The sequence below is a fragment of the Sciurus vulgaris genome (assembly GCF_902686455.1).
Source record: "Sciurus vulgaris genome assembly, chromosome: 7".
NCBI lineage: Eukaryota > Metazoa > Chordata > Mammalia > Rodentia > Sciuridae > Sciurus > Sciurus vulgaris.
The window spans coordinates 156261602-156288700 of NC_136467.1; the positions used below are offsets into that span (position 1 = coordinate 156261602).

Below are 27099 nucleotides of genomic sequence, written 5' to 3' on the forward strand. Positions count from 1 at the left end.
TCCAAATAAATTTCATAATTCATTGTTTTTAGTTCTGTGAAGAATGTCATTGGGAATTTAATAGAAATTGCCTTGAATCTGCAAAACACTTTTGGTAGGATGGCCATTTTGACAATATTAATTCTGCCTATCCAGGAGAGTGGGAGTTTTTTCCATCAGCTCAGGTCTTCTTCAATTTCTTTTTTTGGTGTTCTGCAGTTTTCATTGCAGAGATCATTCACCTCTTTTGTTACATTGATTCCCAAGTATTTTACTTTTTTTTTTTTTTTTAGGAGACTGTGAATGGGGTAGTGTTCTTTTCTCTTCAGAGTCTTGATAGTTTCTTTTGCTGTGCAGAAGCTTTTTATTTTGATGTGGTTCCATTTACTGATTTTTGGTTTCATTTCTTGTGCTTCAGGAGTCTTGTTAGGGAGTCTGTTCCTGTGGTGACATATTGTAGTGCTGGGCCTGCATTTTCTTCAGGCAGTTGCAGAGCTTTTGGTTGAACGCCCCAGTTTTGATTTATGTTTGTTGATCTTGGGTCCTGCTCTTGACTAAATTTGTTTATGAGCTCTGTAAGTCTTCTGGTGGAGATTTTCTGGGCCTTTTAAATACATGATCCAGTCTTCAGCAAATAGATAGACCGAACTATTCTTTTCCTCTTTGTATCCCTTTAATTTCCTTCTCTTGTCTGATGCTTGGCCAGGGTCTCAAGGACGCATTGGGTGGCAGTGGTGGAAGTGGGCTTTGGGAAGACGAAGCTTCGTCTTGCACCTGTTTTCAGAGGAAATCCTTTCAGTTTTTCTGCATTCATTATATTGTTGCCCTGTGATTCTCACATGTGTCCTCCACAATGTCAAGGTAAGTACTTTGTATCCTTGTTTCTCTGGTGTTTTATACATGTGTGGGGGATGTACTGTGTCTAGAGCTTTTTCTGCCTCTATTAAGATAATCATGTGATTCTTGAAGTCTAAGTTTGTGATGAATTATATTTGTAGATTTATTTAGGTTGGATCGACCTTGCATCTGTGGGATGAAACCCAATTGTTTATAGTGCACTGTCTTTTTAATGTGTTTTTGTATGTGATTTACCAATATTTTATTAAGAGTATATGTGGTTTTCCTGATCGTCTGGGATCCAGGATCCATCTGGGAACTGCAGTGTGGCCGACTCAATTTCCATTGAAACCCAGATCTGTGAGTTTGCAGCAAGGTCTGTGTGAACTTGTCTGAGCCTAGCAATCCAGCGGGAAGTCAGAATCTGGGAACATTTCACCCGGGGAGCACAGGTTGGAAAGGCTGGAGAAAGCTGGGCTCACCAGAGCTCTTCCAGTCCTGAAATACTCTGAAAAAGACAGGATATCCAACCCCCTCCCCACTACAACATCCTCTGATCCCTGGGTCCCACCAGGTCTGGCATTGCTCGGTACCCAGCAGGGACCTCCAGTTCTCCAAACCCCAGTCCCCAACCTCTCTCTAGACCCCAACCCAGCCCATCACTCGCTGCTATATGACTGACCAGCCTGAAACATAAAAGTGCTCTGTGACAGGCCCACAGGTCCTGGAACCCAGCCCTTAAGACCTCCTGGGAGAGAAGTGCCTGAGAAGAAATTCAAGAGGGTGGGGGTTGAAGAGATTTTGGAGATTAAATCTGACACCAGGATTGTGGGGTCTGCAGTGACATTCGGGGATAAGATCAGGATCCTATATCACATGAGGGGAATGCAAACGAGACTCCTGACTGCAGTCTTCCAACATGGACCAGAATACTGGACCCAGCCCCAAGCCTAAGTCTCCCCCTAGAAACTCTCAGCATCCTGAGGGCAGAGCAACAATCAGGCTGCAGACAAACCCCCTATCAGCTGAGCATGGAGCTTGAACTGTTTCAATTTTCATCAAGATTCTTTCCCTCACTATTTCTCACATCTCTACCATTTTTGAAACCAAGTATTTTTCATGCATCAGTTCATTGAGGATTGGGATGTCTGAATAGTTATATTACAGCTTTGTTGCATATTATTTTATTTTTACTTCTGTTTTCCTTTTTCTTTTTATTTGCTTTTCTTTTCTTACTTTATATGTATTTTCTTCTCATTACCTCTTTCCCTGGATTCTCTTTCTCTCTTCTCTCCTGCTAACAGCCAACCTCTATTAATCCCTCTTTCATTCTTCCTCTAATAATTTTTTACTTTTATCTTCTCTTTCCTCATAAACATCACATCCTACTCCACTTCTGCTCTTTCTTTGCTTCATTTGTAATTGTAAACCCCTTTTGCAAACTAACTGTTTATATTGAAGACAATAGTTGAATACATCATTTCTGTGTATTGCAACAAAGCTGTAGACATCTTGATGGGAGTTATTTGGTTTAAGGCTGTATATTGCTTGCATTGGGTGCTGTTAATATTGGTCTTCCCCTTAAAGGTGAGGTGCTGGAAACCTTCAGGGACCTCATAAATCTCAGAACCTCATAGATAGATGGGAAGTCACACAAACAGCATGAAAAACAACAACAACAAAGGAATAAAGTCCTCCAAATAAACCGAGATGTTCCAGTTATAGAATCAACTGACAACACAGTAGAAGAAATGTCAGAGATGGAGTCCAGAATTTACTTAGTAAAACTGCTCCATCACTTGAGGAGTGAAATCAGAGATATGTTTCAGAAGAGAAAGATGACTTAAATAAAGAGATGAAGATCCTAAAAAGAAATCTAGAAGTCTTTGAAATGAATGAATCAATAAACCAAATAAAAATTCAATGGAAAGTAGCACCAACAGAGGAGACACTTGGAAGACAGAACCTCAGGTAATGTATCATCTTGAAAATAAAGTTGACCACACAGAGATGATAAATTGTGTGATGTTCCCTCATCCAGACACAATGCCTGGAAAGCAGCTGCTGAAGCCAAGGTAGTGGAGATACTGTGACTACCTCTGTTCTCATAAGAAGGATCTCCCAAGGCAATGGCCCCCATGGCAGGGTTCAAACTGCTGCTCCAAAAGCAACTGAAAGGAAAACAAATGCAGAAAGAAATGTCTGAATTCATCCAAGAGAGGAGAAAGATTGAAGAAGAACATGCAAAGAACTTGGCTAATCTCTCTCAGAACTCCTTGACTGCACAGGAAGAAGGCTACCTGAGAGAAGTGTGGGCCCAGGTGAAGAAGAGCCTGGCAGATGAAGCAGAAGTTCATCTCAAGTTCCCCACCAAGCTTCACAGTGAGTAGAGAAGCCCCTTATGAACTTTCATGAGAACTTCAAGTGTGACCACCATATTGCTGACCTTTGCCAACAACTTGCCAGTCACTATACTCTAGTGGAGAAGGCTCAAAAGGCTCTCACAGAGTGTCAGAAAGACCTGGAGATAAAGATCCAGCAGCTGGGGATAAAACTAAGCAATAATATGGAGGAGGACATCAAGAAGGCATGGTGGAACTCCACACAGACTGGAAATGACCTCATGTGCTGTGTGGACTTCTACAACCAGGCTCAGTCCAAGTGGTTTGAAGAGATGGTGACCACCATTTTGAGCTGGAATAACTCGAAGTGGAGAGGGTGGAGATGATCTGGCAACATCTGTGCCAATACACACAGCTGTGGCATGAGAAAGACATGTTCAACCAAAGCACAGTTTAGCCTGTGAATCAACTTCTTCAAAAAGTGGACCCAGCCAAAGACAGAGAGCTGTGGGTCAGAGAACACAAAACAGGCAACATTTGCCCTGTGGACATAGAGATCTAGACATGCCTGTGTGGCCCCAGGGGGTTCTGCCCAGGAGAAGGGCCGGGTGTCCACTGAGGGAGAAGGTGGTTCCCGCTGTGTGACGCTGCCCTCCCACCCACTCTCCCATCCACTGAGGAGAGAGGAGAGAGCTGGGGATTCCAGAAGGGTGATCTGGATGGCCCAGCTGGGGATCCCAAATATTTCCAGACCAAGAAGACAGACTTGCAACTTTGCCCTTGTCTCCGATCCTGAAGCCCCCCAAAACCCACACCAAGTTTGTTGCTCTGAGGACAATCTAAGGCTGGAACTTTGTGGTCCATGGTGAATTCCATAAGGGTGGCCATCACACACTTGTGCCCAAGGCCCATCCTCCAGGTGGTCCCTTTATCTCTGGAGCTTTAGAAGTTCAGGGGAAGGCTGTGTCTGCCTCTAAGCCAATATCAGGGTCAGAATCATGGATAGAAGTCTCCATCAGCTCAGCCTGCACCTAGAATTCTTTAGCCCTCTCTCTATATTTTTCTCATTGCATTCTGAGAGCCCAAATCTGGCTTTCCTTGGCCACTTTTCATCCCCATGGGTCTTCAGAAGGCCTGTTTTCTGTCTTCCCAGACCAACCTTGCCTAGAGAGGTCAGGATAGAACTACCTCATTCAACAAATTAGTCCCAAGTAGTAACACTGAATAATGGTTCCTGTCAGACCCGGCATCATCTCTTAAGTCTCTGGAAATCCCAACCCATCTACTCCTCAGCTGCTTTCTCAAGGCAGTCCCCACATCCACCCTGCCACCCCTGCCCAGTCTCACTAGGGGGACTTTCCAAAGTTCTCAGCCAGCAAGACTGCCTTCAGCTCTGTGCATGTCCAAAGGCTTTGAGGGATGCAGATGAACCAGCTCACCTCAGAAACCAGATGGGTTCTGTGTACCATAGTGTCCTGCCCTACTCTAGGCTACCCTGTCCATCACTCTCTTGGGCTGCCCACCATGGGCTTAATGGGGCTGGGTAAGTCCCATATGGGATACAGTTTAGGGCAAGTTCCTTAGTCATCTCCCATGTGGCTCCATCAGCTCATGCAACATGGTGTTTGGACTGCTGTCCCTTCTGTGGGCATTGCAAACTCTCATGGCCATAGGAGTTCATGGCTATCCGGGCACGTCCTGCCTCCTGGGCCTCCAGCCCCTCTGGACTTTCCAGAGTCCTGTGCCCAACCATGACTTGGTGCCAGCAGCTCCTGTCCCTCTGTCCATCTTCCCTGGAGAAGCCTGGGTCAAGTGTGACACAGGAAGCTTTTCAACACTACCACTGGATTCAGTCCATCACTTCCTTTCTCTAATACAAAAAATCATATTAATCTAGATATTAGCCTGAGGGGACTAGGGGAAAAAAACTGACATAGTGAGCAAGGAACAGATTCCAGCTGGAATCCTGTGCTCTGAGGGTCCATCTTTCTTCATCTTTCCCATCGATGGTTTTGGACTTGACCCTGCCATCTCCCATGGGGGCAGAATTCAATGAGCACAATTTGCTGATCTTTCCCTCAGCTTTACATGCTAACAATGGATGACATTAATCTTGAATCTTTCAGCATCTCTTCAATTAAATCAGAATTGCTTTCTCAAGTTTATATTTGAAAGCTGTCCAATATACTAAAGAAACCCAAATTTTGTCACTTTTCTTACTGAAACATGGTAAGCACAAGAGCCAGTGTGAAGGGGTATTCACAAATGTGAAGGCAGGATCTGGTGGGATCTATGCATGACTGGATGGAGAACCACTCCTTTTGGATCTGGGTTTGAACTATGGCACCAGCTACCAATTTCAGGATATTTCTTGGCTTCTTTCTCTAAAAATGGGTGCTAGTGGTAATTTCTTTGTGGCTTAGTAAACTAATCTATAGATGATTTAAAAAAGGATATTTGCTTTAAGTTCATCAAGGATAATGGACTGAAATTTATTTCCTTGATGTGTCTTTGTTTGGAGTTGGTATGGTAATACTGGGCTTACAGGATGAGTTTGGCAGTGTATCTTCTTTTTCTGTTTCATGGGATAAATTGAGAAGGATAGGTACTAGTTTTTCGAAGGTGTGTTAGCACTCAGCTCAGAATCCATCCAGTGCTGGGCTTTCCTTTGCTGGAAGGTTTTGGTAGCTGCTTCAATTTCATTACTTGGTGTTGATCTGTTTAAGTGCTTTGTGTCCTTATGCTTCAGTTTAGAGAGGTTATATGTATCTAGGAATTTGTCAATATCTTCCAGATTTTCTAGGTTTTTGAAGTATACATTTTCAAAATATTTTCTGATGATCCTCTGGATTTCAGTAGTGTCTGTGGTGATGTTTGTTTTTCATGTTGGATTTTGTTAATCTGAGATTTTCTTTTTCCTTTGTTTAATTTGGCAAAGAATTTATCAATCAAGTTTATCCTTTCAAAACCCTACTCTTTTTAAAATTCATCTTTTTTTTTATTCTCCATCTCACTGATATTGTCTCTGATTTTAATTACTTTTTGTCTTCCACTGAGTTTGGTGTCAGTTTGTTCTTTTTGTAGTCTTGAGATATAATGTTAATTTATTTGGTATTTTTCTTTTTTTTTTGATGTTGATCTCAGTGCTATAAACATTCCTCTTAGAACTGCCTTAGGAAATGTAGTCCTGCTTTTTCAATCTACTGGCATCATGATATGGCTCTTGCAAGAATTTACATACATCACGAACTCTGGCAAATATTGCAAGTTCATAAGCAAAATCCTGTGACAAATATTACAGAGTTTTGTTGTCCTAGTGTACACGGGAATGATCATGGTTATTTTTCACTTTGTTTTTAAGCCTACAAGTGTCATGAATGATAACTCAGGGTTTCCCTTTTCACACAGGGAATGTAACCCAGGTGAGTCTTCCATTGGTGGCACAGGGTTCCATTCTGTAAGGTGTGCAGCGTGCATCTCTAGGTGATGAGTCACACAGGACGCAGAAGGGAGCCCAGTGACCAGGAGCCTGCCTCCCAGGCCAGCCCAGACTGCTCTCTCTTCTGAAGAAAGGATGCTGCTCTCCCCTCTCATCTCAGCCCTGTGGCCTCATTTATTTACATTCCATTGCAACAGGGACGAGAACAGTCCTGCAGGAGGTAGCAAGCCTAGTTGATATGGGGACCATTCTGGGTGTGTATGATTTATCCAAAGCCCTTCCTACATAGCACAGAATGTTTGGATTTTTAAACACTTTTATTATTGTGTTTTAGTCCTACTACCAAGGGGCTCATCTGACCTGACCACATTTGCATGCAGTGTCCTGTGCTCCCTGCAGTCCCACTGATCCTCTCTCCATGCTCTCCTGCCTCCCCTGTTCCCTTCCCTTCTGCTCTTCTTCCTTCTGTCTATTTGTTTAATTGGTGCTGTGTAGATACACACAAACGTGAAGCCCACTCTGGTGCATTCACACGGGCACATGGTGTAAGTACCTCAAGTTCATTCCACAGTTCCTCCTTGTCCCATCTCTCTCATCTACCCACTCCTTCCTTTGCTCCACTGAATTGTTTTCTATTTTTGTGAGATCTGCCCACTCTTTTCCCCTTAATTTTCTCCAGTTTCCACCTATGAAAGGCAATATTCAACCCCTCACTTTCTAAGTCTGGTTATTTCTGATAGCCTGATGTTCTGTAGTTCCATTCATCTCCCAGACAATGAGATACTTTCACTTCTTCACGACTGAGTAGAACTCCACTGTGTTTGTACACCACATTTTCTTGATCTATTTATCTGCTGGTGGTCACTTGAGCTGGTTCTGTAACATGGTCATTGTGAATTGTGCTGCTATAAATATTGGTTCACTCATACAACTATCTTATGCTAATTTTACTTTTTTGTATAAATACCATGTAGTGGAGTAGTTGAATCATATTGTAGCTTCATTTTTAGATTCATTAGGAATGTCCATACAGATTGCTATGGTTGTACTAATTTTTAGTCCCATCAAAAATGTATGAATTTACATGTTTTGGTCACATTTTTGAGAGGATCTACTTTAATTTGTATTCTGGAAGAATGCCATTCTAAATTGAGTGAGAAGCAATCTCCCTGTAATTTTGATTTGAAAATCTGTGATGGCAGGTTTGGTATTTTGAGAGGAAGAACATGGGTGCATTTATCATTTGGTTCCAACTTGTTGTTTAATATATGAGCAATAAATAAACCACCAATATCAATGTCCTTGATCTGCCAATGTGCATAGGTGGAGAAAAGTGACTCCTGACCTGCCCAGGTGCTGGTTGGGGCTTGCTCTGAGAGCAGAGTCCCCAGTGCTGGTCATCACATGCCACATCCCTGCACCTGGAGAAGAAGGCCTTGAATGTGAGGGAGGTGACCCTCTGTGCCTGAGAAGCTGGGCCCTTTCTGGTTCAACTGTGGGCCTCTGAGAAGGTGAAGGGAAGACCAAGACATAGGAACTCAGACACAGAAACATGGCTGGTTGTTCACTTTCTGTCTGCACAAACTTCTATTAAAATAATTAAGGCCCAATTAAGCCTGGCATGACTTCTGAGCCCAACAAAGCAGTAATTGTGGAGGGAGAGGGAAGTCGTCCTCCAGGGACTGAGGTTCTGCAGGGTTTTGCTTCTCCCTGACAGGTGTCAACAGTGACAACTGGAGTCCTGGTGGTGGTTCATGGAAGGCAAGGGCTCCACAAACACAGAGGGTACAAATAGGACCTGGGAAGCTGCCCTTTATCAGAAGGACCCGCGCAGAGCCTGTCTGCAGCCACCCAGGTGAGTGGGCCTGAGGGTTCTGGCTTCTTCATGTGCACGTATGACATTTCCTCAGCAGCACACATCTTGCTGGGAGGATCCCCAGCCTTTAGACCTTCACTCTTTTGGTGTTCAGGCAAGTACCTGACGGCAGAAGGACATAGGGTCTGTTTAAAACAGACATTCCTCCAGAAATTCTTAGGGTCTCTGTCCCTGTGTGCAGGATCTGATACCAGAGAGAGCTCTGGGGTGCGTATTTGCAGAAGGTTACTCTCTTATTTTCTTTAACTACTCAGAAGTACATATATCTTTTCAAGTGTCTATGAAAAAGTTTGTAGTCTTCAGCCATCAATTTCACCTGGATTATGACTCCATTAGCTTTAACAAAATCTGTCTTCTTCATGTTAATAATTCCCTAAGCGTGCTTCTGATTAATCTGGAAGTTTTCTTTCTGTGTTCATCCTTGAATTATCCCTATTGCAACATATCACATGATGCCATACTTGGAAGTCAATTCATTACTTACATGCCTGTTTGATAGAGAAACTATTAAAAACTACTAAGATTAAACCTTATAGTTGCTCTTAAAGAGTATTTACTATGACTGTCCCAGGCTGGGAGTTACTATAACATGAAATAACTCATTTCAGTTTTATGCTGTTCTTATGTAGCAAGGGTCAATAATTTTACTATTCATTTTAAAAACCATGTCTGCTGGATGATGCACTCACCTGCCTAAGCTGTGGACTATTAGGTCCCGATGGGGCTTATACTTCCCTGAATGCAAAGCCTGGCTTTTAAAACTGCTTAATGTTTCCCAAGGCAACATGGGAGAGAAGACAGATATTCCAATATTCTTCACTTTGTTCAGAAAGAAAGAGAAGCCATATATTAGATGTCTCTGAAGCTGCTCCCAAATATGAGTAAGAGCTTTAGAATTTGGGAAAAGGAAGAAAGAGCTAGAAAATATGAGAAAATGTAGCAAACAAATGAATAAAACACAGGACAAATTCTGATAAATCTGCCAGGGTATTGGAATATATTGAGTGCAGTCATTTTTCACATATTAGTTAATTGTTAACAATGTCAGTACGGGTAACTAAATAATTGCTTTTTTATTTTCAAAATTTATTTACTTTGACGCATTGTTCAGAAATGGAGTACAACTGTTGTTTCTCTGGTTGTACGTGAAGTAGAGTCACACCATTTGTGTAATCATATATGTACATAGGGTAATGATGTTTGTCTCATTCTGTTATTTTTCCTTCCCCCGCCCCCCTCACCCCTCTTTTTCCTCTATACGATCCATCCTTCCTCCATTCTTGCCTCCCTCCCCACCCCCCATTATGTATCATCATCTGCTTATTTGGCCTTTCATTTTTTGGGGTTGGCTTATCTCACTTAGCATGATATTCTCCAATTTCATCCATTTGCCTGCAAATGCCATAATTTTATTCTTCTTTGTAGCTGAATAATATTCCATTGTGTATGTATACCACAGTTTCTTTATCCATTCACCCACTGAGGAGCATCTAGGTTGGTTCCACAATCTGGTTATGGTGAGTTGAGCAGCTATGAACATTGATGTGGCTGCATCTCTGTAGTATGCTGATTTTAAGTCCTTTGGGTATAGGCCAAGGAGTGGGATAGCTGGGTAAAATGGTGGTTCCATTCCAAATTTTCTAAGGAATAATTGTTTTTTAAAATTCAGACTCCATAGTTAATGCTGCTGTGCTGGCTTTAAGTCTTGTAGGACATTTCATCATGTGTTGCACATTTAAGACTCTGTAATGCTTTCAAAGGTACGTTGGTACAGGGCAAGGGTTTAAAGGAGTAACTGAAATTCTGAGATCATGCGATTTCCTGGTACAACCTGGGCAAAAACCTACATTAATGCATTTTCTTTTTTGGGGGCAGTGTTAACCAGTAATTGAACCCAGGGGTACTTAATCACTGAGCCACATGTCCAGTCTTTTTCATTTTTTGTTTTCAGATAGTCTTGCTAAGTTGCTTAGGGCCTTGAACTTGTGATCCTCCTGTTTCAGCCTCCCAAGCCAACAAGGTTACAGGTATGCACCACCCTGCCTGGCTTGATTGTGCACTTTGTGTTGTCAGAGACCTTTAAGATAAGGGAGCTAAAGCAACCTCCAACATTCTGTAGGAAGAAGGGGAAGGCTTGCAGAAGGGTTTTGCCAGTATAAACAACCAGGGCAATTCTCATGTGTTGGATCAAACATCCTTGTTTCCTTTATTCTGGAGAAGTTGCCCACAATTTGAAAGAAATCCCTAGGTGAGAAATGGGACTGAGAACATCTGTGTAAGGAGCAACTTCGTATCCATGCCTGGAGTCTGAAAATCAGCTTGGACTGATAAAGACCAAAGCAGCCCCATTGTTAACCAGGCTTGCAGGGAACCACACAGGAAGAGCGAGGTTCTGCAGCAGCTGTAAAGTGCCACCTTGACCCTTGTGTGAGTTCAACACAATGATCCCCTGACCTGCTGTGTTATGTGTGGCCATTACAGGGAGCCTAATCCATTAGAGGCCCTACCTACCACAGCACTCAAACCCAATTATCTCCTTTCTCCTAATCCAGCTTGGTAAGCATCCACTCACCTAGAACTGATGCTGGCTCCCCCAGTGCCTCCTGAGATCACTCAGTGGGAGCTCAGATCTGCAAAGACCCTCCTAGAGGGTCACACTGGCTCCTCTGGGAACCATGGCTGCACCTGCTGCTGATCTGATTTTGTCAGACAAGACACTTGATGCTGGATGTCTTTGATGCAGAGCTAACATCAGCGCCCGATCTGGAAAGGCTCTGCAGGTTGACCTGACACTGAGGACCACAAAGGCCACTGCAGACTTGTAAGCAGGGCGCCACAGAGTCAGTTGGGGCTTAGAGTTCAGACCCACTCAGGTTCAGGCATCAAGGGCATGCAAGAGGCACACCTGGAAAGCCTCACCAAAACGTGGAACCGAAAGGAGAACTGAGCAGAACAGGAGGCACTCTGAATGGGGCGATGGTCAAAGACCTTAAAGACCCCAAGCAAGTGGATTTCCTGAGTGTGCACGTGGGTCTGCACCAGGCTGGAAGGACAAGCAGGATTTTAGAACTGGACCATGAGAACAGACAGAATGAAAGGAAACATGGCAGAAATCCAGGTTGGGCAGCTGGGGGCTGCAGGCAGCCATGCTGAGGTGGAGCACAGGTGTGGTGTCAGGGGTTGAAAGCAGATTGACTGTGCTTGTGTCGACCTTGAACAAAAGCTGGGTTGAAAACTTAGAACTTTGAACACTAGTCCTCAAGATGGCATTTTTTTTTTCTAAAAATTTTAGCAGTTAAAAAGACACGTAAAGGGTGCTGTTATGGTATAGATGTGAGGTGTTCCACCAAAGCTCATGCGTGAGGCACAAAAGTTCAGAGCTGAAGTGCCTGGGCTGGGGAGCCTCGATGTAATCAGTATGAGAATCCCGGACCAGGAGTCGCCGGGTGGCAACCATAGGCAGGGCTGTGGCTGACCGTGGAGGTGGGGGCTGCCTTGCCCTTGTTGAGGGGAGTTTTCTCGCTCTCGCTCTCTCGCTCTCTCGCTCTCTCTCGCTCTTGCTTCCTATGCAGTGTCCTCAGCTACTTTCCTGCACCACACTCATCTGCCACGGTCTTCTGTCACCCCTTAGAACTGAGGGTGGAGTTGGCCATCTGCAGACTGACAGCCTGACACCATGAGCCCCCAAACACACCTGTCCTCCTCTAACACTGTTCTTGTCAGCCCTCTGGTTACAGCAGAGGAAAAGCTGATCAAAACAACTGACAGGAAAAGGAATAGTACAGTTCCTTGGATAAAATGATCACCATTATGTGTATCCTGATCCTTACCCTCTAGAAAATGGGTGGTATGAAATGCTTTCTGAAGATAAAGATTATCATTTCTGATTTTTTTAAAAATGATGTGTGCTGCATCAAAATGCTTCTGCCTATGGAGTAAGAAATGAACCTGGTCAAGGGAACAACCTTCACGTTCCTAACAGGACTCGGCATTGCAGGGAACATCTTTGTTCTTGTGAACTACATTTACTTATTTAGAGGTATTGAGAAGAAACCTATACACCTTATTCTCATCCATTTGGCTTTTACAAACATCCTAATGCTTTTTACCAAAGGAACACCAAGGACAATAGCTAGCTTTGGTTTGCACAACCTCCTAGGTGATGTAGGCTGTAAGGTTGTGGTTTACCTGGAGAGGGTGGCCCGTGGCCTGTCCATCAGCACCACCAGTCTCCTCACGGTGGTCCAGGCCGTCACCATCAGTCCCAGAGCCTCCAGGTGGAAGAGGCTGCAGCCCAGGTCTGCCTGGAACATCCTTCCCTTGTTGCTCTTCTTCTGGATTCTCAATTCCTTGATAAGCATGAATTTACCATTTTACATCAAAAATAGCAACAACATGAACACATCAGAATTTAGTAAAAGTGACAACTACTGCTATTTTCATCCAGACAACTGGATAATCAGATGGATTTTTCTTTCTTTCATGGTCCTACGAGATGCTGTGTTCCAGGGTGTAATGGGCGTGGCCAGTGGCCACATGGTGTTCCTCCTCCACAAGCACCACCAGCATGTCCTCTACCTGCAGACCTCCAAGCTCCTCTGCAAAACTCCCCCGGAGATGAAGGCTGCTCAAAGTGTTCTCCTTCTGATGCTCTGTTTTCTCTTCTTCTATTGGACAGATTGTTTTCTTTACATTCATTTTTGTCCTTATTGAAGGATTCCATATCTGTAAGCGCTCAAGAATTTCTGACTCTTGGTTATGCGATTCTTAGTCCATTTGTGCTGATTCACAGAGATGGACAACTGGCTGAACGTTGTCATGCTCAGTAAGAAAGAAAGACATTGAGAAATTATCCATTTCATTGATCCTTTCATCATGTTTTAAATCATGTTAGTTGTGTTTCTACCTGTGATTCAAAATCCAGTAAGAGCAGGGAAGTCACATACAGGTGCATTCTCACACCTCAAAGCTGCTGACAGTCCTGAGTGGACAGAGTCTTTGGGAGCTGGGAAGAACCAGACCCATTCCCATTCTCCTTCTTGCCACTCTTCAGGAAGCAGCTGATGTTCTCATGCATGTGAGATGACTCTTTCACACCACCACATCTGCTGGTAAGACGCAGAAGAACAATTTGGAAATAATATCAAAATTACTTATGTGTTCACCTCTTGACCCAAGAAGTTCAGTTCTAGGGCCTGATCTTACGGATATACTTGCTCACATAAGATATTCAGAATGAAAACTGTTTTAAACGGCAGTTTTATTTTATAAACAAACTTAAATATTCAATAAGTTGGCCATCGTTGTTAAAGATAATTACAGATTTTCATCCTTCAAGTTGAGTATCATTGAACTTGTAAAAAATGGGTGGGTTCAAACTGGGTTGATATATACTAGGATGTAAGGTGCATTATAATTAAAAAGCATACACACCAACAGTGCTTTAGAAGGGAATCCAAAATGTTTAATTTGATTTTGTCTAAGTATGAACAGTTGCATATCACAAAAGAAACATAAAGAGTAGCTGCCTCATTGAGGAAAAAGAAGCCTAATGGAGGTGGACCAAGAATTCATTTTTTTCTTTTATTATATTCTAATTTTCTAATCTTTTTAATGCATGTTTAAATAAATGAAAAAATAATGTTGAAAATAATTTCTGGCTTCTTTAAAGGTGTAGCTTCTCACTGAGTTTACATTGGCCAGTGCTTTTGATCTTTTCTAATTTTAAAGATACACAAAGTATTCTGGTTCTTAATTGAGGGAAAAATTGCTTTGTCCTTTTCTCAAATGGGATCCAAGTACACGTGGGTGTGGAGGGCACAGTTCTGACTATGAGGGATTCCATGGGGCCACTCTGAACCATCTGTGACGCTGCTGTGCTTACTGCACATACTCACTGACAGCATCAAACTAATGAGACACAGACGTGCTCCAGTTGAAGCACGGCCTCTGTGTCTCCTGGTGGCCCTGCATCTGGGTGTCTTACTTCACTCTTGGATGATGGTGAATGCCTGCTCTTTCCATCAACACAGATTTTAAGTAACTTGGTAACATTATTATGTCATACTCTAGTATGTTGGAGTTTATCGTCCTTGCTTGGAGACCAGGAGGGTACTCCTGACCTTACTTCCACTGCTCTCCTGTGATGGCCTCCTTCTATTATCTAGCACAGAGAACAAGACCAAGTGCACAGTCCCTAAAACGTCCTGGGTTCTGGGTTCAAAGGGAAGGAATGTGAATCCTGGCAGTGTGACCATGGATGACATTTACAGGTGTCCTCATGAAGGTGACGGCATGTGTCATGACAAGGTATTCAGATGAATAAGAGGAAGTTTTGGAACTACAGGCAGAAGTTAGCCAGGGTTTTCCTGGGGCTTTGTTTTCTAAGTATGTGTTGTTCTGTCTTCCTCCTAGAAGTTGGAACTGAGTTGATAAAGGTTAAGTACATTTTAATCATCATCAAACATTTTTAAAAAGAGAAGCATGTGATTAAGGCCATGGCTTCTGTAAGCATGGAGGTAGATAGGAAGCAGAACTGGAAAGTCTTCAGAACACTTCATATTGCAGCATGTCCCTGGGCCTCGGGCCCTCTCTCAGGCTGGCTGGTGGGACTGGGGACAGGCTGTGGCCTCTACCCTAGAGACGGAGCTCCGGAAATTACACACCGACTGGCCTGACTGTGAGGGATGGCGAGCTCTTTCCCTAGCTGGATGACCTGATGGGGCGGCAACCTGCTGACCCTGGGTCCCACGGGCTGCTGGACCGTCCAGCTGAAGCAGCTGCGGAGGCCATGGTGCCTTCAGGTGGCAAGAAGAAGGGTGGCCTCCTGTCAACACGTGGAACAAGACTGTCAGGGGCATCAAGGCCCCAAAGGTGCATGACTGCTGAAGACTCAGGCTCACCTGCACAGTCCAGCTGAGGACCAGAGCTGTGTGCCTGCCAGGCGGGCCCCTCAGCCCGCACCTCTTCAGACAGCAGACCAAGGCCGACTGTCCTGGAAAGTGACCAAGCCCAAGGCGGCAACAGGACTGGCAAAGCCAGGCAGGAGTCTTGGTACAGAGAATCAGGGAGTGGGCCTGATGGCTGCAGAGGGCCCCTAGGAAGCTCCTGGCCGTTGGAGAGGCCCGTGTGCAATGCCAACGAGCTGCCCTCCACTTCCAGACCTCTTAGAACTTCGCCACAGCTGGACATTCTGGTGTGAAGAGGGTGCCGGGTTCCACATGAGAAGCCCCTTAGACTACTTCAGATTGTGTGGCCAGTGTTACATGTGCATTTCAGTTAATATCGCTGGGTATTAAAGGATAAGTCCTAATGCCCAAATTTTGTTACATGTAGCAAAATAATCCTATATAAATATCTTTGTGTTAGATTTTAGGAAGAACTGTCTTCTGGGAATGACCCTTGTTATTATTAATCCACCCATTGGAGCTGGGGTGTCCCTGAACTTAGTCACTGAATGGAGAAGAGGGGAAGGGGAAAGGTGAGTGGATGTGATCTTTGCTAGTGTCTCCATATCTGGAAGACAGGCTTAGATCTTGACCACAGAGCTATGTGTGCATTTCAGTAAAGTACTGGTGCTTATTGTGCACAAAGTTCATACTTTATTTCACAACCCTTAAGCTATCCAGATGTCCTGAGGTGACAGTGAATCATAAAAAGTAGAGCTAGTGAATTAGCCAATTTGTGAATAACATTGTTACAACTGATGGAAAAGATGCATCTTGGCCATGGAATTGCTCCATCTCTGAGTTGTGTGTGTCAGGACTGCTCATCAGGGTGGCAGCAGAGGGACGCTGGGACGCACACAGGGAGAGATGAGAGCTGGTACTGAAGGATTGACATTTCCATGTGAGTCACTGGTGTGCACATCTCCAGGCTGTGCTGTAGGAATACCTTATCTCACTGGGAACACGCATTCTTCTTAATATTTTACAAGTAGAAATCTGTTGATGAAACAAACTTGGCGTATTCTGTTGCTTTGTCTCCTTTTAAACTGAGGGTTAAGGGAATGCATTATTTTAGTTGTAACTCTGCCAATATATCTATCTAAAGGCCTGTTCCCATTTCTGTCTTCAGTGGAAATATTTGTCCCCAAGAAAAGATAACAGATTGAATTGGTATGGTGTTCTTGGTGTTCAAAAGTACTCATGTATCCTGGGATTTTGAATATTCATGATGTGTGGGAGAGTGTGACACACACTATGATCTCAGTCACACAAAAGGAATATTGTGTACGTATATGCACAACCTGGAGGGACATGTCCAAATAAGCTGCTTGTGACTGGATGACTTTGTTCTTTGCTTGTATTTTTATTTTTCCTGTAATGCACACATTAACCTTTAAAAAATAAGCACTATTTAAAAAGAAAAACACATCACATGGTTCATGACCAGCTCTGAGAACTCATATATTCACAGCTCTGCTTTAACCACTAAAGTAGGAGCCAGGTGAACTCTTTCTCAGGTTTAGCTTTGAAAGATTGAGGTCTTTTTCTTTCATTAGAGGAATCAGTCTGATCCACACACCATGTCCTCACTTTTTAAGTATTTTCTGGATCTTTTATCTTTATTTCTAAATATTTCTTCAGACTTTATTTCTCAGCCTAATCCCCCACCTCCATTCAGTTTACTGATCCATTGCTGTGGTGGAGGTACTAAGAGGTTTAGGGGGAGGGGAGGATGGCAAAGCCGATAAACAATACTAAGTTACAGTTACATTGGAGTGAGGAGCCCTGGGGGGTTATGAACAGCAGGGTGAGAACAGATGGTGTGTTTTGAAAAGCTGCAAGGAAAGGTTTTCAATATAAAGAAATGATATTTCAAGAGATATACTCCTGTCCTGATGTAAACATTATAAAATGAATACATGTGCAGAATCATCATCTTACACAAAATATAATTTCATGTGTGACTTAAATAAACAAAAGAAAATGAACAGTATTGATCAAAGTTCTAAGAAGCTGGTGCTTTGAATCCTCTTGATCCTTAGTGAGAAGCCAACGTCTATCTTAAAGTGAGGTCACAGAGTGAAAGGAGCCAGACATGCATTCCTGGGCCAGTACTGCCTGTTTTCAAAGAAGAACTGAGTGAGAGCCTCCACATTCCAATGTGCAAGGAATTTGGAGACAGCTGCCAGGGTTGGAAGCAGTTGCAACCCGAGGACTTTTCCACAGTGACATCTTTGAAGAAGCTGTGTTTAGATCTGGCAGAACAGAGTCTTCAAGGTCGTGAAACAATAAAGCCTGTATACTTCAGTAATACTGTCCTGTAGGGACAGAACAGTTCTTCTTTAGGGACCCAATACAGACATACACATCTGGGCAAAACCCTTTCTAAAAAGAAAAAGATCTTTAAAATGTTTTTATTAGTGTATTACACATAAGAGTGGTTCACTCTGACACAATCGTGCATGAGTGGAATCTCATTTTTCAGCAGTTGTAGACTTGTTACAAATTGATGGAAGAGGGCAGAGTTCCACACCCCCTTTGAGTTCCATATTCCTTTCTCCTCCCCAGTGTCTCCCCCCAATTACACACTCCCTTCTCTCTTGGGGTGGGGGAGTACCAGTGATCAAACTCAGGGGCACTCAACCACTGAGTCACACCCCAGCCATATTTTGTATTTTATTTAGAGATGGGGTCTCCCTGGGCTGCTTAGCACCTCGCTGGTTGCTGAGGTTGGCTTTGAACTTGTGATCCTCAGGTCTCAGCCTCCCAAACTGTTGGGAGTGCAGGCGTGGCCGCGCCTAGCATATCTCTTATTACAGAACATGAACTATTGTCTTTCCTTTTAAACCCAGTTTTGGCTGTAGTTTGGTTATAACTGTTTTTGCTAGGTGTTAAAGGCCAAGATGGTCAAATTGAACTTGTTCCTATCTGCTGTTAAGGGTCAGCTGAGTTTCCACAGGGTCTACTGTGGAGAACTTGAGAGCAGCTTCTTAGCTCCTTTAGTGCCGTTCACTAGGTAGTGTCTCCTTGATGAGGTGACTTCCCTTGGAAGGGAATGTCTCCCTTTTTCAATGACCCTCCTCTTTGTAGCAGATGCACTGATTGGCTTCTCGTCCTCTAGTGGTCTTATCAATCTCCCTGATTAGGAGGTTGTATCGCCCAGAGTTGCAAAGTTCCTGAGAAAAGCTCTCCCATTCCCTGGGTTCAGGCTGACTCAGAGGGCAAGAGCTGAATATTGATTTTCTTGGCCCCTGTATTTTAATCTCAATCTCTAAGTTTGATCTTAAACATCCAGCAAGCTAATCTTACCAGTCATAAAGTAAGAATACTAGGCTTTAACTTTAATGTTTATGACTTTACAGTTATTTACCCCCTTTTATTTAATTGGGTCTATAGTATCTATTTTATAGGTGATGGCTTACTATCTCAAATTAAGTGAGGTCATTTCTTTTTGAAGCAGTACTTCTGCAAAACCTTAATCAGGCAACAGTTTTAGAGTTTATAAGGAAAATACTAAATGGAATTAACAACAGTAAAATATTTAGTCTGTGTAATAGGTATCTTGAATTTTGGCTGAGTTATATATTACATCCTCTGTTTGAAGTCACAGTAATTTTACAACAAAAAACAATCTTTTGAATATAACTTTAAATAAACTGAAGTCTGGCTTGTTTTGGAGCCATTCTGACATGCAGCAGCGTGGAAGGTAGAGCCTTATCTCAGGTAAGACAGGGCTCTTTACAAACCTTAGGCAAAATGTTCTGTTTCTGAAGTTGATCTTTGCCTCTTTCTTAAGTGTCGTTTTAAGAAGTTTACATATATTGTTTCCTGAATCTATATGAACATTAGTTAACACAATGTAACATTATATCTAAAATATGAATCAAAGACTTTCCTTTTGTGTGGCAAAAAAGGCTGAGAGAGCTTTTAACTTTCCTTTTGTGTGGCAAAGTGGAAAAATGCTTTCATGTTTCAGGATATTAACCTTTAAACAAATCAGGTTCTAACAAGTCCTGTTATAGAACATTAAATGATATAAATAAATCCCCAATACTATTCTTATTGACACAAGAGGGACAAGAACAAAGAGAAGAGAAGTTTTGAACATAGGGAATCTCTACTCGCTTGCTGCTGCAGTGACAGAAGTTGTATAAGTCCCATTTTCTGGCTAAGAGGAGTCATTATCTAACTTATATTGGGACTGTGTTGCAGACTGTGTTCCAATAGAAAATGAACCTGAAAAAAAAAAAAAAAAAAGAAAATGAACCTGTGAGCTTTGAGATCTGGAGTCAAGAGGAGAGGTTGAATGATTTTGAGGAGGCAGCCAAGGGGATGGGGGTTGCAGAGAATAGACTGAGCAGAGCCCATGGCTAAGAGTTCTCAGGAGCCTGGAGAAGGGAAACAGGAGAGGAAGGGGCATCCCCACCACCTCCCTGGTTTCCCACATAGAAGCAGATCATCTGTGAGGGTGGTCACCATCCCTGACAGTTCTGTGGGTGAAGCCGAGGGAGACCCTGACCCAGTGCTGGGGTTTTTGGAGAGAAAGTGGGGGGGAGGTCAGAGCCACAGTAGAAGAGGTCTGAGGACTCACCACCAGGAGAGGGAAGGCTGTCCAGAGTCGAATTCTGTGGTGGGTGAGGAGGTCGGCAACAGCAAGAGGCAGGAACACCCTGTGGTGGATCAGGGAGGAGGAGGCATGGTCAAGGTGCTCAGTCCCCATGAGAGGAGAGCCAGCAGGTACTGTCCGTGGATCCCATCCCGGGTGTCATCACAGAAAGACTTTCCCACCCAGAAACACTTTCCTCTCCCTTCTACTAAATATATTTCTGTACCTAGAACCTTTTATTTTCCTTTCCTATACATTGACCCCTTTTTGTTCACATTCTGAAATAACTCTTATGAAATTTCTGAATTTAGATGCAGTACTCTAATTGAAAGAGTTGAAATTTTTGCATCCCTTTGTAAATATGATTCTACCTGTTAGGACTTAACTCTTAGTAAACTTGTTTTTAATGATGACACAAAGTCAATTTTAAACCCTTTTTAGTTACCAATCTATGAAAACATCAATGATCTTTAAGTATGTTACCCCATGGAAATTAAGGAGTTAGCATTTTAACTTTGTAAATTAGCCAGATGTCTCTAACAAACACTTTTGAATAATCCCATATGTGTCATAATAATCTACTTATTTTACTGTAAAAGCCAACATATCAGTCAAGTAGTATCTGCTGTCATTTTCCTGTGGAACAAAAGTTCTAGAAACAATTGATATTAGACATTTTATAGACATCAGAATTTATTAATTTGACTACCTAGGGAGACTTGTACATTAAGTAATTTTAAAGACATTTTACCTTCACTTGTTTACCCAATTTAAATTGAACCTTTTTAAATCACGTGAATTAAAGTTACCTGGATCCAATTTTTACATTTTAATTTTATGAGTGCTCATTATTTATGTCAATTTTTTCATCATGTACATACATAGACAATACAACATTAGACAACATGATATACACATAACACAAAAGCAAAGGCCTTTTAGTTTTATATAGGTGAATCTCCATTGCAATGTAACACATGTTCAAAAATAACTCAAGTTGAATAAAAATAGAACTGATTAAAAAACCATTAACCTAGGTATGTAGGATCAAAATTGTGAGCTCAAAAAATATAGCATTGAAGAAAAACAAAACAGGAGGCCTAGAAGAAAAAATGATTGTGGCCACTAATTATAGCATGAGAGAGTGGGAAAGAGAAAGGCAGGGAGAGGGGGTGAGAGGGAGAGTGTTTAGCCCAGGAGAAGTCTAAAACAGACACTTTTCTTCAGTCTCAGGTTGGTCCTTCGCCGAGCCTACTGCAGTCTGCATTCCAATGCAGGCTTCAGCAAAGCTAGGCAGGGAAAATTGCCCAGGGCTTTTTAACCCCTTTTCCTGGTTGGTAATCAGGTCAGGTTTGGATGCAGAAAATTATGAAACATTATCTCCCGCTACTTTTGAGGAATGGGGCTGCTATGTCATACTCCTTACTGCGATATGCCACGGGCTGTTGGGCTGGTTAGGGTCGCTCCCTCCACACCAGCCACCTCCCATGGGGGGCTAGAATATGTGTGCAGGACCTTGTGGCAGGAGGACTGGTTGGACTGGGCAGGGGAATGGAAGCAGAAACAGAAGGGGGCGAAGGAGATGGAGGAGCAGGGGCCAGAGGGGCCTCTGCTGCAGGGGACCAGTATGGGGCTGGTTTGTTAGCCAAGCTGAAGTTGGAGGAGGAGGAGGGATTCAGAGGGGGAGAAGAGAAAATGAGGTGTTCAGAATTGCAGGAAGAACAAAGATCAGGTTTAGTGTGCAAAAAGAGAAAGCTTGAAGATAAGAAATCCATTTCCATTTGCCTGCTTGCTTACAGAAATTGTATGCCATTACATGGCCATTTTGGATTAATTCAAGGATAAGTTTTGGTGGTTTTAGGCCAGGGGTCAGGTAAAGGCATTTAAGATCGTCTAGTAGACACACGAGGGATGGATCTGCTGGAATGGAGGACCCAGATCTCACGGTGGAGACTGGTACAGCTGAGTCAGTGTCCAAGGTGTCCCAAGGTCACAGACTAGAAGGCATCACAGTGATGGGGTCGTCACCTGACCATCGGTGTGGGCTGAACAAAAGCTGAGAGAGTTGAGGACCTGACATTTTCGAGAAAGAGAGTGAAGAGGAGCCTCAACCCTGAGAGAGAATCTCCACATAAATACCGGGGACCCACCATCAGATAAGGTCAACTAAGTGGGCCAGCCATTGTGACTGGGGGAACCCCCACTCCTCAATCGCCCCAAGGGTGCTGGACATGGTCACCTCTCAGGTCAGCAGGGGAGTGCTGAAGTCAACCTAGGGGAAGACTCACCAATCCGAAGCCAGTGTCTGGATGTGGAGGAGGGTGAATGGAAGGTGAGACCAACGTCTCGGAGCCTGGAGTGTGGGATGGGATTCCACCCGCCTAAGTGGAGGTAGAAGAGCCCACCCAAGTCACAGCAACAATTAAAGCACCCAGGAACCACTCTGGATGCTGGAACTCATGCAAGAGATTTTACCAAGTGGACAGGCAGAGTGTCTGCCTGCAGGGTGGGGGAGGGGGAGAGAGAGAGAGAGAGAGAGAGAGAGAGAGAGAGAGAGAGAGAGAGAGAGAGGGAGGGAGGGAGGGAGGGAGGGAGGGAGAGAGGGAGAGAGAGAGAGAGAGGGAGGGAGAGAAGGAGGGAGAGAGAGAGGGAGGGAGGGAGGGAGAGAGGGAGAGAGAGAGAGAGAGAGAGGGAGAGGAGAGAGAGAGAGGGAGAGAGAGAGAGAGAGAGAGAGAGAGGGGAGAGAGAGAGAGAGGAGAGAGAGAGAGAGGGAGAGAGAGAGAGAGAGGGGAGAGAGAGAGAGGGAGGGAGAGAGAGAGGGAGAGAGAGAGGGAGAGAGAGAGAGAGAGGGAGGGAGAGAGAGAGAGAGAGAAGAGAGAGAGAGAGAGGGAGAGAGGAAGTGAGCAAGAGTGAAGAGGAGAAGAGAGAGAGGGAGAAATGGTGGGGGAGATATTCTTAAAGTGATTGAATTTCATGGACTAATAACAATAAACCAATGACTGACGAGAATGTTTCCAGGCTGACAAGCAGACCAGTGACTGGCTAGGATGTTCGCAGACTGATGATCTGGGTTGTAAAATGGTGTATGTGTGTGTGGGGGTGGGGGTGCAGAATACTGGTAGCAGCCAAATAGCAGATCTGATGCCAATACCCTCCTCCATGAAAACATGCCATCCTCAAGAAATAGCACCTCACGTTCAGGTCTGCATGAGGCCCCGACACCACACTGGGCTGGTACTTTAAATGCAAGGTCAGTGCCTCACTGTGGAAAAGATTTCTTTCTCTGGAATTGAGGACCCCAGAGAAGCAGTGCCCAGGTGGGTAGGTGAGCCACAGTCTTCATCCTGGAAGAACATTACTCAAAACATTACCCAAAGTGGAATTGCTTTGTAAGAACTAGTAGAAATAATGACTTTCTGGAAAATGTGAGAAGAAAATGCAATCCCTGGTGCCAGGGGGAGTAGATTTAAGTCAGCTCTCACCTTGAGTTTGGACAGGGGTTGCTGCATGGATCCAAGTAATGCTGGAGGCACTGGGCATCCTGATTCTCCTGCCCTCTCTACTGGTGTTGGAGTAGAGTCCTGTTGACATCCAGATGCTTGCTTTGCACCCCTGGCATTTAACAGATCCTGACTGGTTGCTCTGAACCTGCAGGTAAGAGTGACATTCTTAGCTGCCCTCAAACCCCATGGTGCTTGTGGTTCCCTTCTTCATGAAAACATGCCATCCTCAAGAAATGGCACCTCACGTTCAGGTCTGCATGAGGCCCCCACACCACACTGTGCTGGGACTTTAAACGCAAGGTCAGTGCCTCACTGTGGAAAAGCTTTCTTCATCTGGAACTGAGGAGCCCAGAGAAGCAGTGCCCAGGTGGTCAGGTGAGCCACAGCCTTCATTTGGAAAAGATGAGCAGATCCCCTGGCTTCTCTCTGAGCTGGACCTGGTGCTCCTGGGTAGCACACTTCTGAGTCCCTTCCCTTACTCTTCCCTCACCTGCTGGTCCATGAGAATCTTGTGAGTGCTTTTCATCAGGCAGGAAGGAAGTCTATGAAGAAGTGAGGGGAAGAGTCCAAATGAAGATCTGGGCCTCCAGAGCCTTTGCTTAAGTGTCAGTCATGGAAGATCCTGGGCTTGGTTCTCAGAATAGAGTGATTTCAGTTATAAAGCAGATAAGAAATTGATGTCTCCCCATATCTTGACTTCCAAACTTTGCTGTGAATAGTGACACATTGAACATGGTAGTGCAGACTCCTTTTCAACGTACAGATTTATTTCCTTTGGCCATGTACTCAGCAATGGGGTTGCTAGATCATACTAGTTTATTTTCAATTTTTGAGAAAGCCCAAAGCCTCACACTGATTTTCCGTGAATGCTCTACTAGTTACCATTGAACCCTAAGGAGCAGGGCCCTATCCTCCACACCCCAGCCAATGGATCAGCTTTTGGATGATAGCTGTTCTAAGGGAAGTGAGATATCACACTGTGACTTTTTCATCCCCAGATTGTTAGTGGTGGTGAATGGATTTTCATATATCTGGTTATATTTTATGTCTTCTACTGAGAAATGTTTGTTTATTTGCTTTGCACAATTTTTAGTCAAGCTTATTTGTCTATTTGTTACTGATTTACGTGAGTTTCTTATAAATTTTCCAGATTTTCACCTGTTGCATAGATTGACTTTTAATTTTTTGGTTTCTTTTTAAAATCATATTTATTATTTAATTGAAAAAATGTAACGTTAGTGTACGTGCAGTTTGGAAGCACACATACGTCATGGGGTAGCGAAATTGAACTTAGTAATATGTGCTTTTCCTCATACTTTTCTGCAGTCAGAACACTCAACATCTGCTCTCTTGGCAATAGCCAAGAATACAGAAACTTGTCCTGAATCACACTCACCATGCTGTAAATAGTTCTCTTAAGTTTGTTCCTCCCATGTGACTAGAATTTCATAACTTTGTTCAACATCTCTCCAGCCTCCAAACCCTGGCCCTGGTAACTGGCACTCTGTCCTCTCCTGGGTCCGACATCTTTAGATTCCACGTGTGAATGAGCTCGTGCTGTGTGTGTCTCTCTGTGTGTGGCTTATTTCACTTCTCACACATTCTTGGGGTTCTTTGTGTGTCCCAGGTACAGGACGTCACTGTCATGACTGCATGTGCTCCATGGTGTCACCCACATAGTCTGCATCTGCTCCTCTGCCAACAGGTTGACTGCACACCTAGGTTATTAAGAACAGGGCCTCAGTGTGGACTGGGGAGCAGACATCTGTTGGACATGCTGATTCAGTACCTTTGGATGTATAACCAGCAATGGGATTGCTGGGTCACGTGAAGAAAGCTGCACACACCTCCAACACAGTCAACCACTCCAGAGAGCCGTACATGTCCACAATGCACCCACAGTTGGAGGAGCACAGCCGTTCCTGGGACAGAATCTCTCCCAAGCTCCCCTCCCAACAGAGCTTTCCTCTCCTGCTGGCTGCACGCTGACTCTCCTCCACCTTGGATCTTGCCGTTTTCCTCCTTCAGTAGTAAAGTGATGAGCACCATCTCAATTTACCTGATATCTTCAACATGGCCACCAAAAAAAATTTGCAGGTCAGATTACTGGATTTGGTGGGAAAAGTAAGGGAATGTAGATCAAGAGGGAGCAAAGGATGTAGACAGAATTATAAGAATGGACCAAGATTCCTGCCGCACTGACATAAAAGCCCTTGATATGCCACTGCCCATGCTTGTGGCCAGATTATCCAGCGGAAGGTGGAATTTCACTACTGAGATTTGACTGCCTGATGAGGCAGACAAGAGTATTTGCAGATGTAAATAAGGCCCTTCATTAGTTGACCAAGAGCTAAATCTTTGGATTCTCCTGCATAAGTTCAAAAAAATAAGATAAGTCTTTTGAAAAGACAAAGATCAGAGTGATGAGGTTGATCCGAAGGTTTGAAGGAGCAGCGGGCTGTGACGGGGAGGCATGGGCAGCCTCAGGGCAGGAGTAGCCAGCTTGGTGTGAACGGGTCACCATCCCGGAGTAACCAGCTGTGATGTCAAGGGTGGTGGGCCACCTGTCAGAGGCCCCAGCCTTGACATGGATGGCTGTGGAGCTGCCTCATGCAGGGATCCACCATCTATGCAACTGGTTGTGTGGCAGCCTAATGTAGGAGTCTGTGAGAGCTGAGTCCCTGGGTTCTGAAACAACAGGGCACTGAATTCTGTCAGTGTTTTGTGGCCTTCGGAGAGGACTCTAGTGCTCTTCTTTTTTCCATTTAATACTTTACTGGCCTCCTTTCTACAGTCATGAGATCTCTTTAATTCTTTTTTTCTTTCTCTATAGCTTCCACAAGTAAGAGAAAATATTTGACATGACTTTCTGAGTCTGGTCTAGTTCACTTGGACTGATCTCTAATTTCATTTGTTCACCAGAAAAATCACATAATTTCATTCTTTATAACCAAGTAATATTCCACTGTGTATAGGACCAAATTTTCTTTACTCATTCACCCATCTTGTGTATCTTGGCTATTGTGAATTGCACTGACATAAACATGGACATGCATATATGACTCAAGTTACTCATTTCATGTCTTTTGTGTAAATACCAAGGAGTGGGCCTGGTTTATATGATGGGTCAATTCCTAATGTTTTGAGATATATCCATACTGCTTTCCCAAGTGGTTATAATAACTTGAAGTCCCACCAATAATGTAAATGTATTTCGCTCCTTTCTGCAGTTATTATTATTTGTAGTTTTTTTGTGTGTGGTGCTGGGGATTGAACCCAGGGACTTGTACATGGGAGTCAAGCACTCTACCAACTGAGCTACATCCCCAACCCATATTATGTGTATTCTTGATGGCTGCCATTCTCATTGAAATGAGATAAAATTTCAGTGTAGTTTTGATTTTCATTTTTTTGATTGCTCTAAGTATTTGCTATTTATTGATGTATTTGTTGGATATTTGTACTTTTTCTTTTGAAAAATGTCTGTTTAGGTCATTTGTCCTTTAGTTAATTGGGTTATTTGTTTTCTACTGTTAATTGATGAATCCTTGATTTTTCTGAATATGATAC

General features: G+C 43.6%; 1 protein-coding gene across 1 annotated transcript; it reads left to right on the plus strand.

Moving 5' to 3' along the window:
• Positions 1-12415: 12415 nt before the first annotated feature.
• Positions 12416-13302, plus strand: LOC306665816 (putative vomeronasal receptor-like protein 4; the record flags this gene model as incomplete). The annotated part of the gene is given in 2 exon segments (XM_079147415.1): positions 12416-13156; positions 13159-13302. Coding segments are annotated over 2 exon segments (885 nt in total).
• Positions 13303-27099: the final 13797 nt, after the last annotated feature.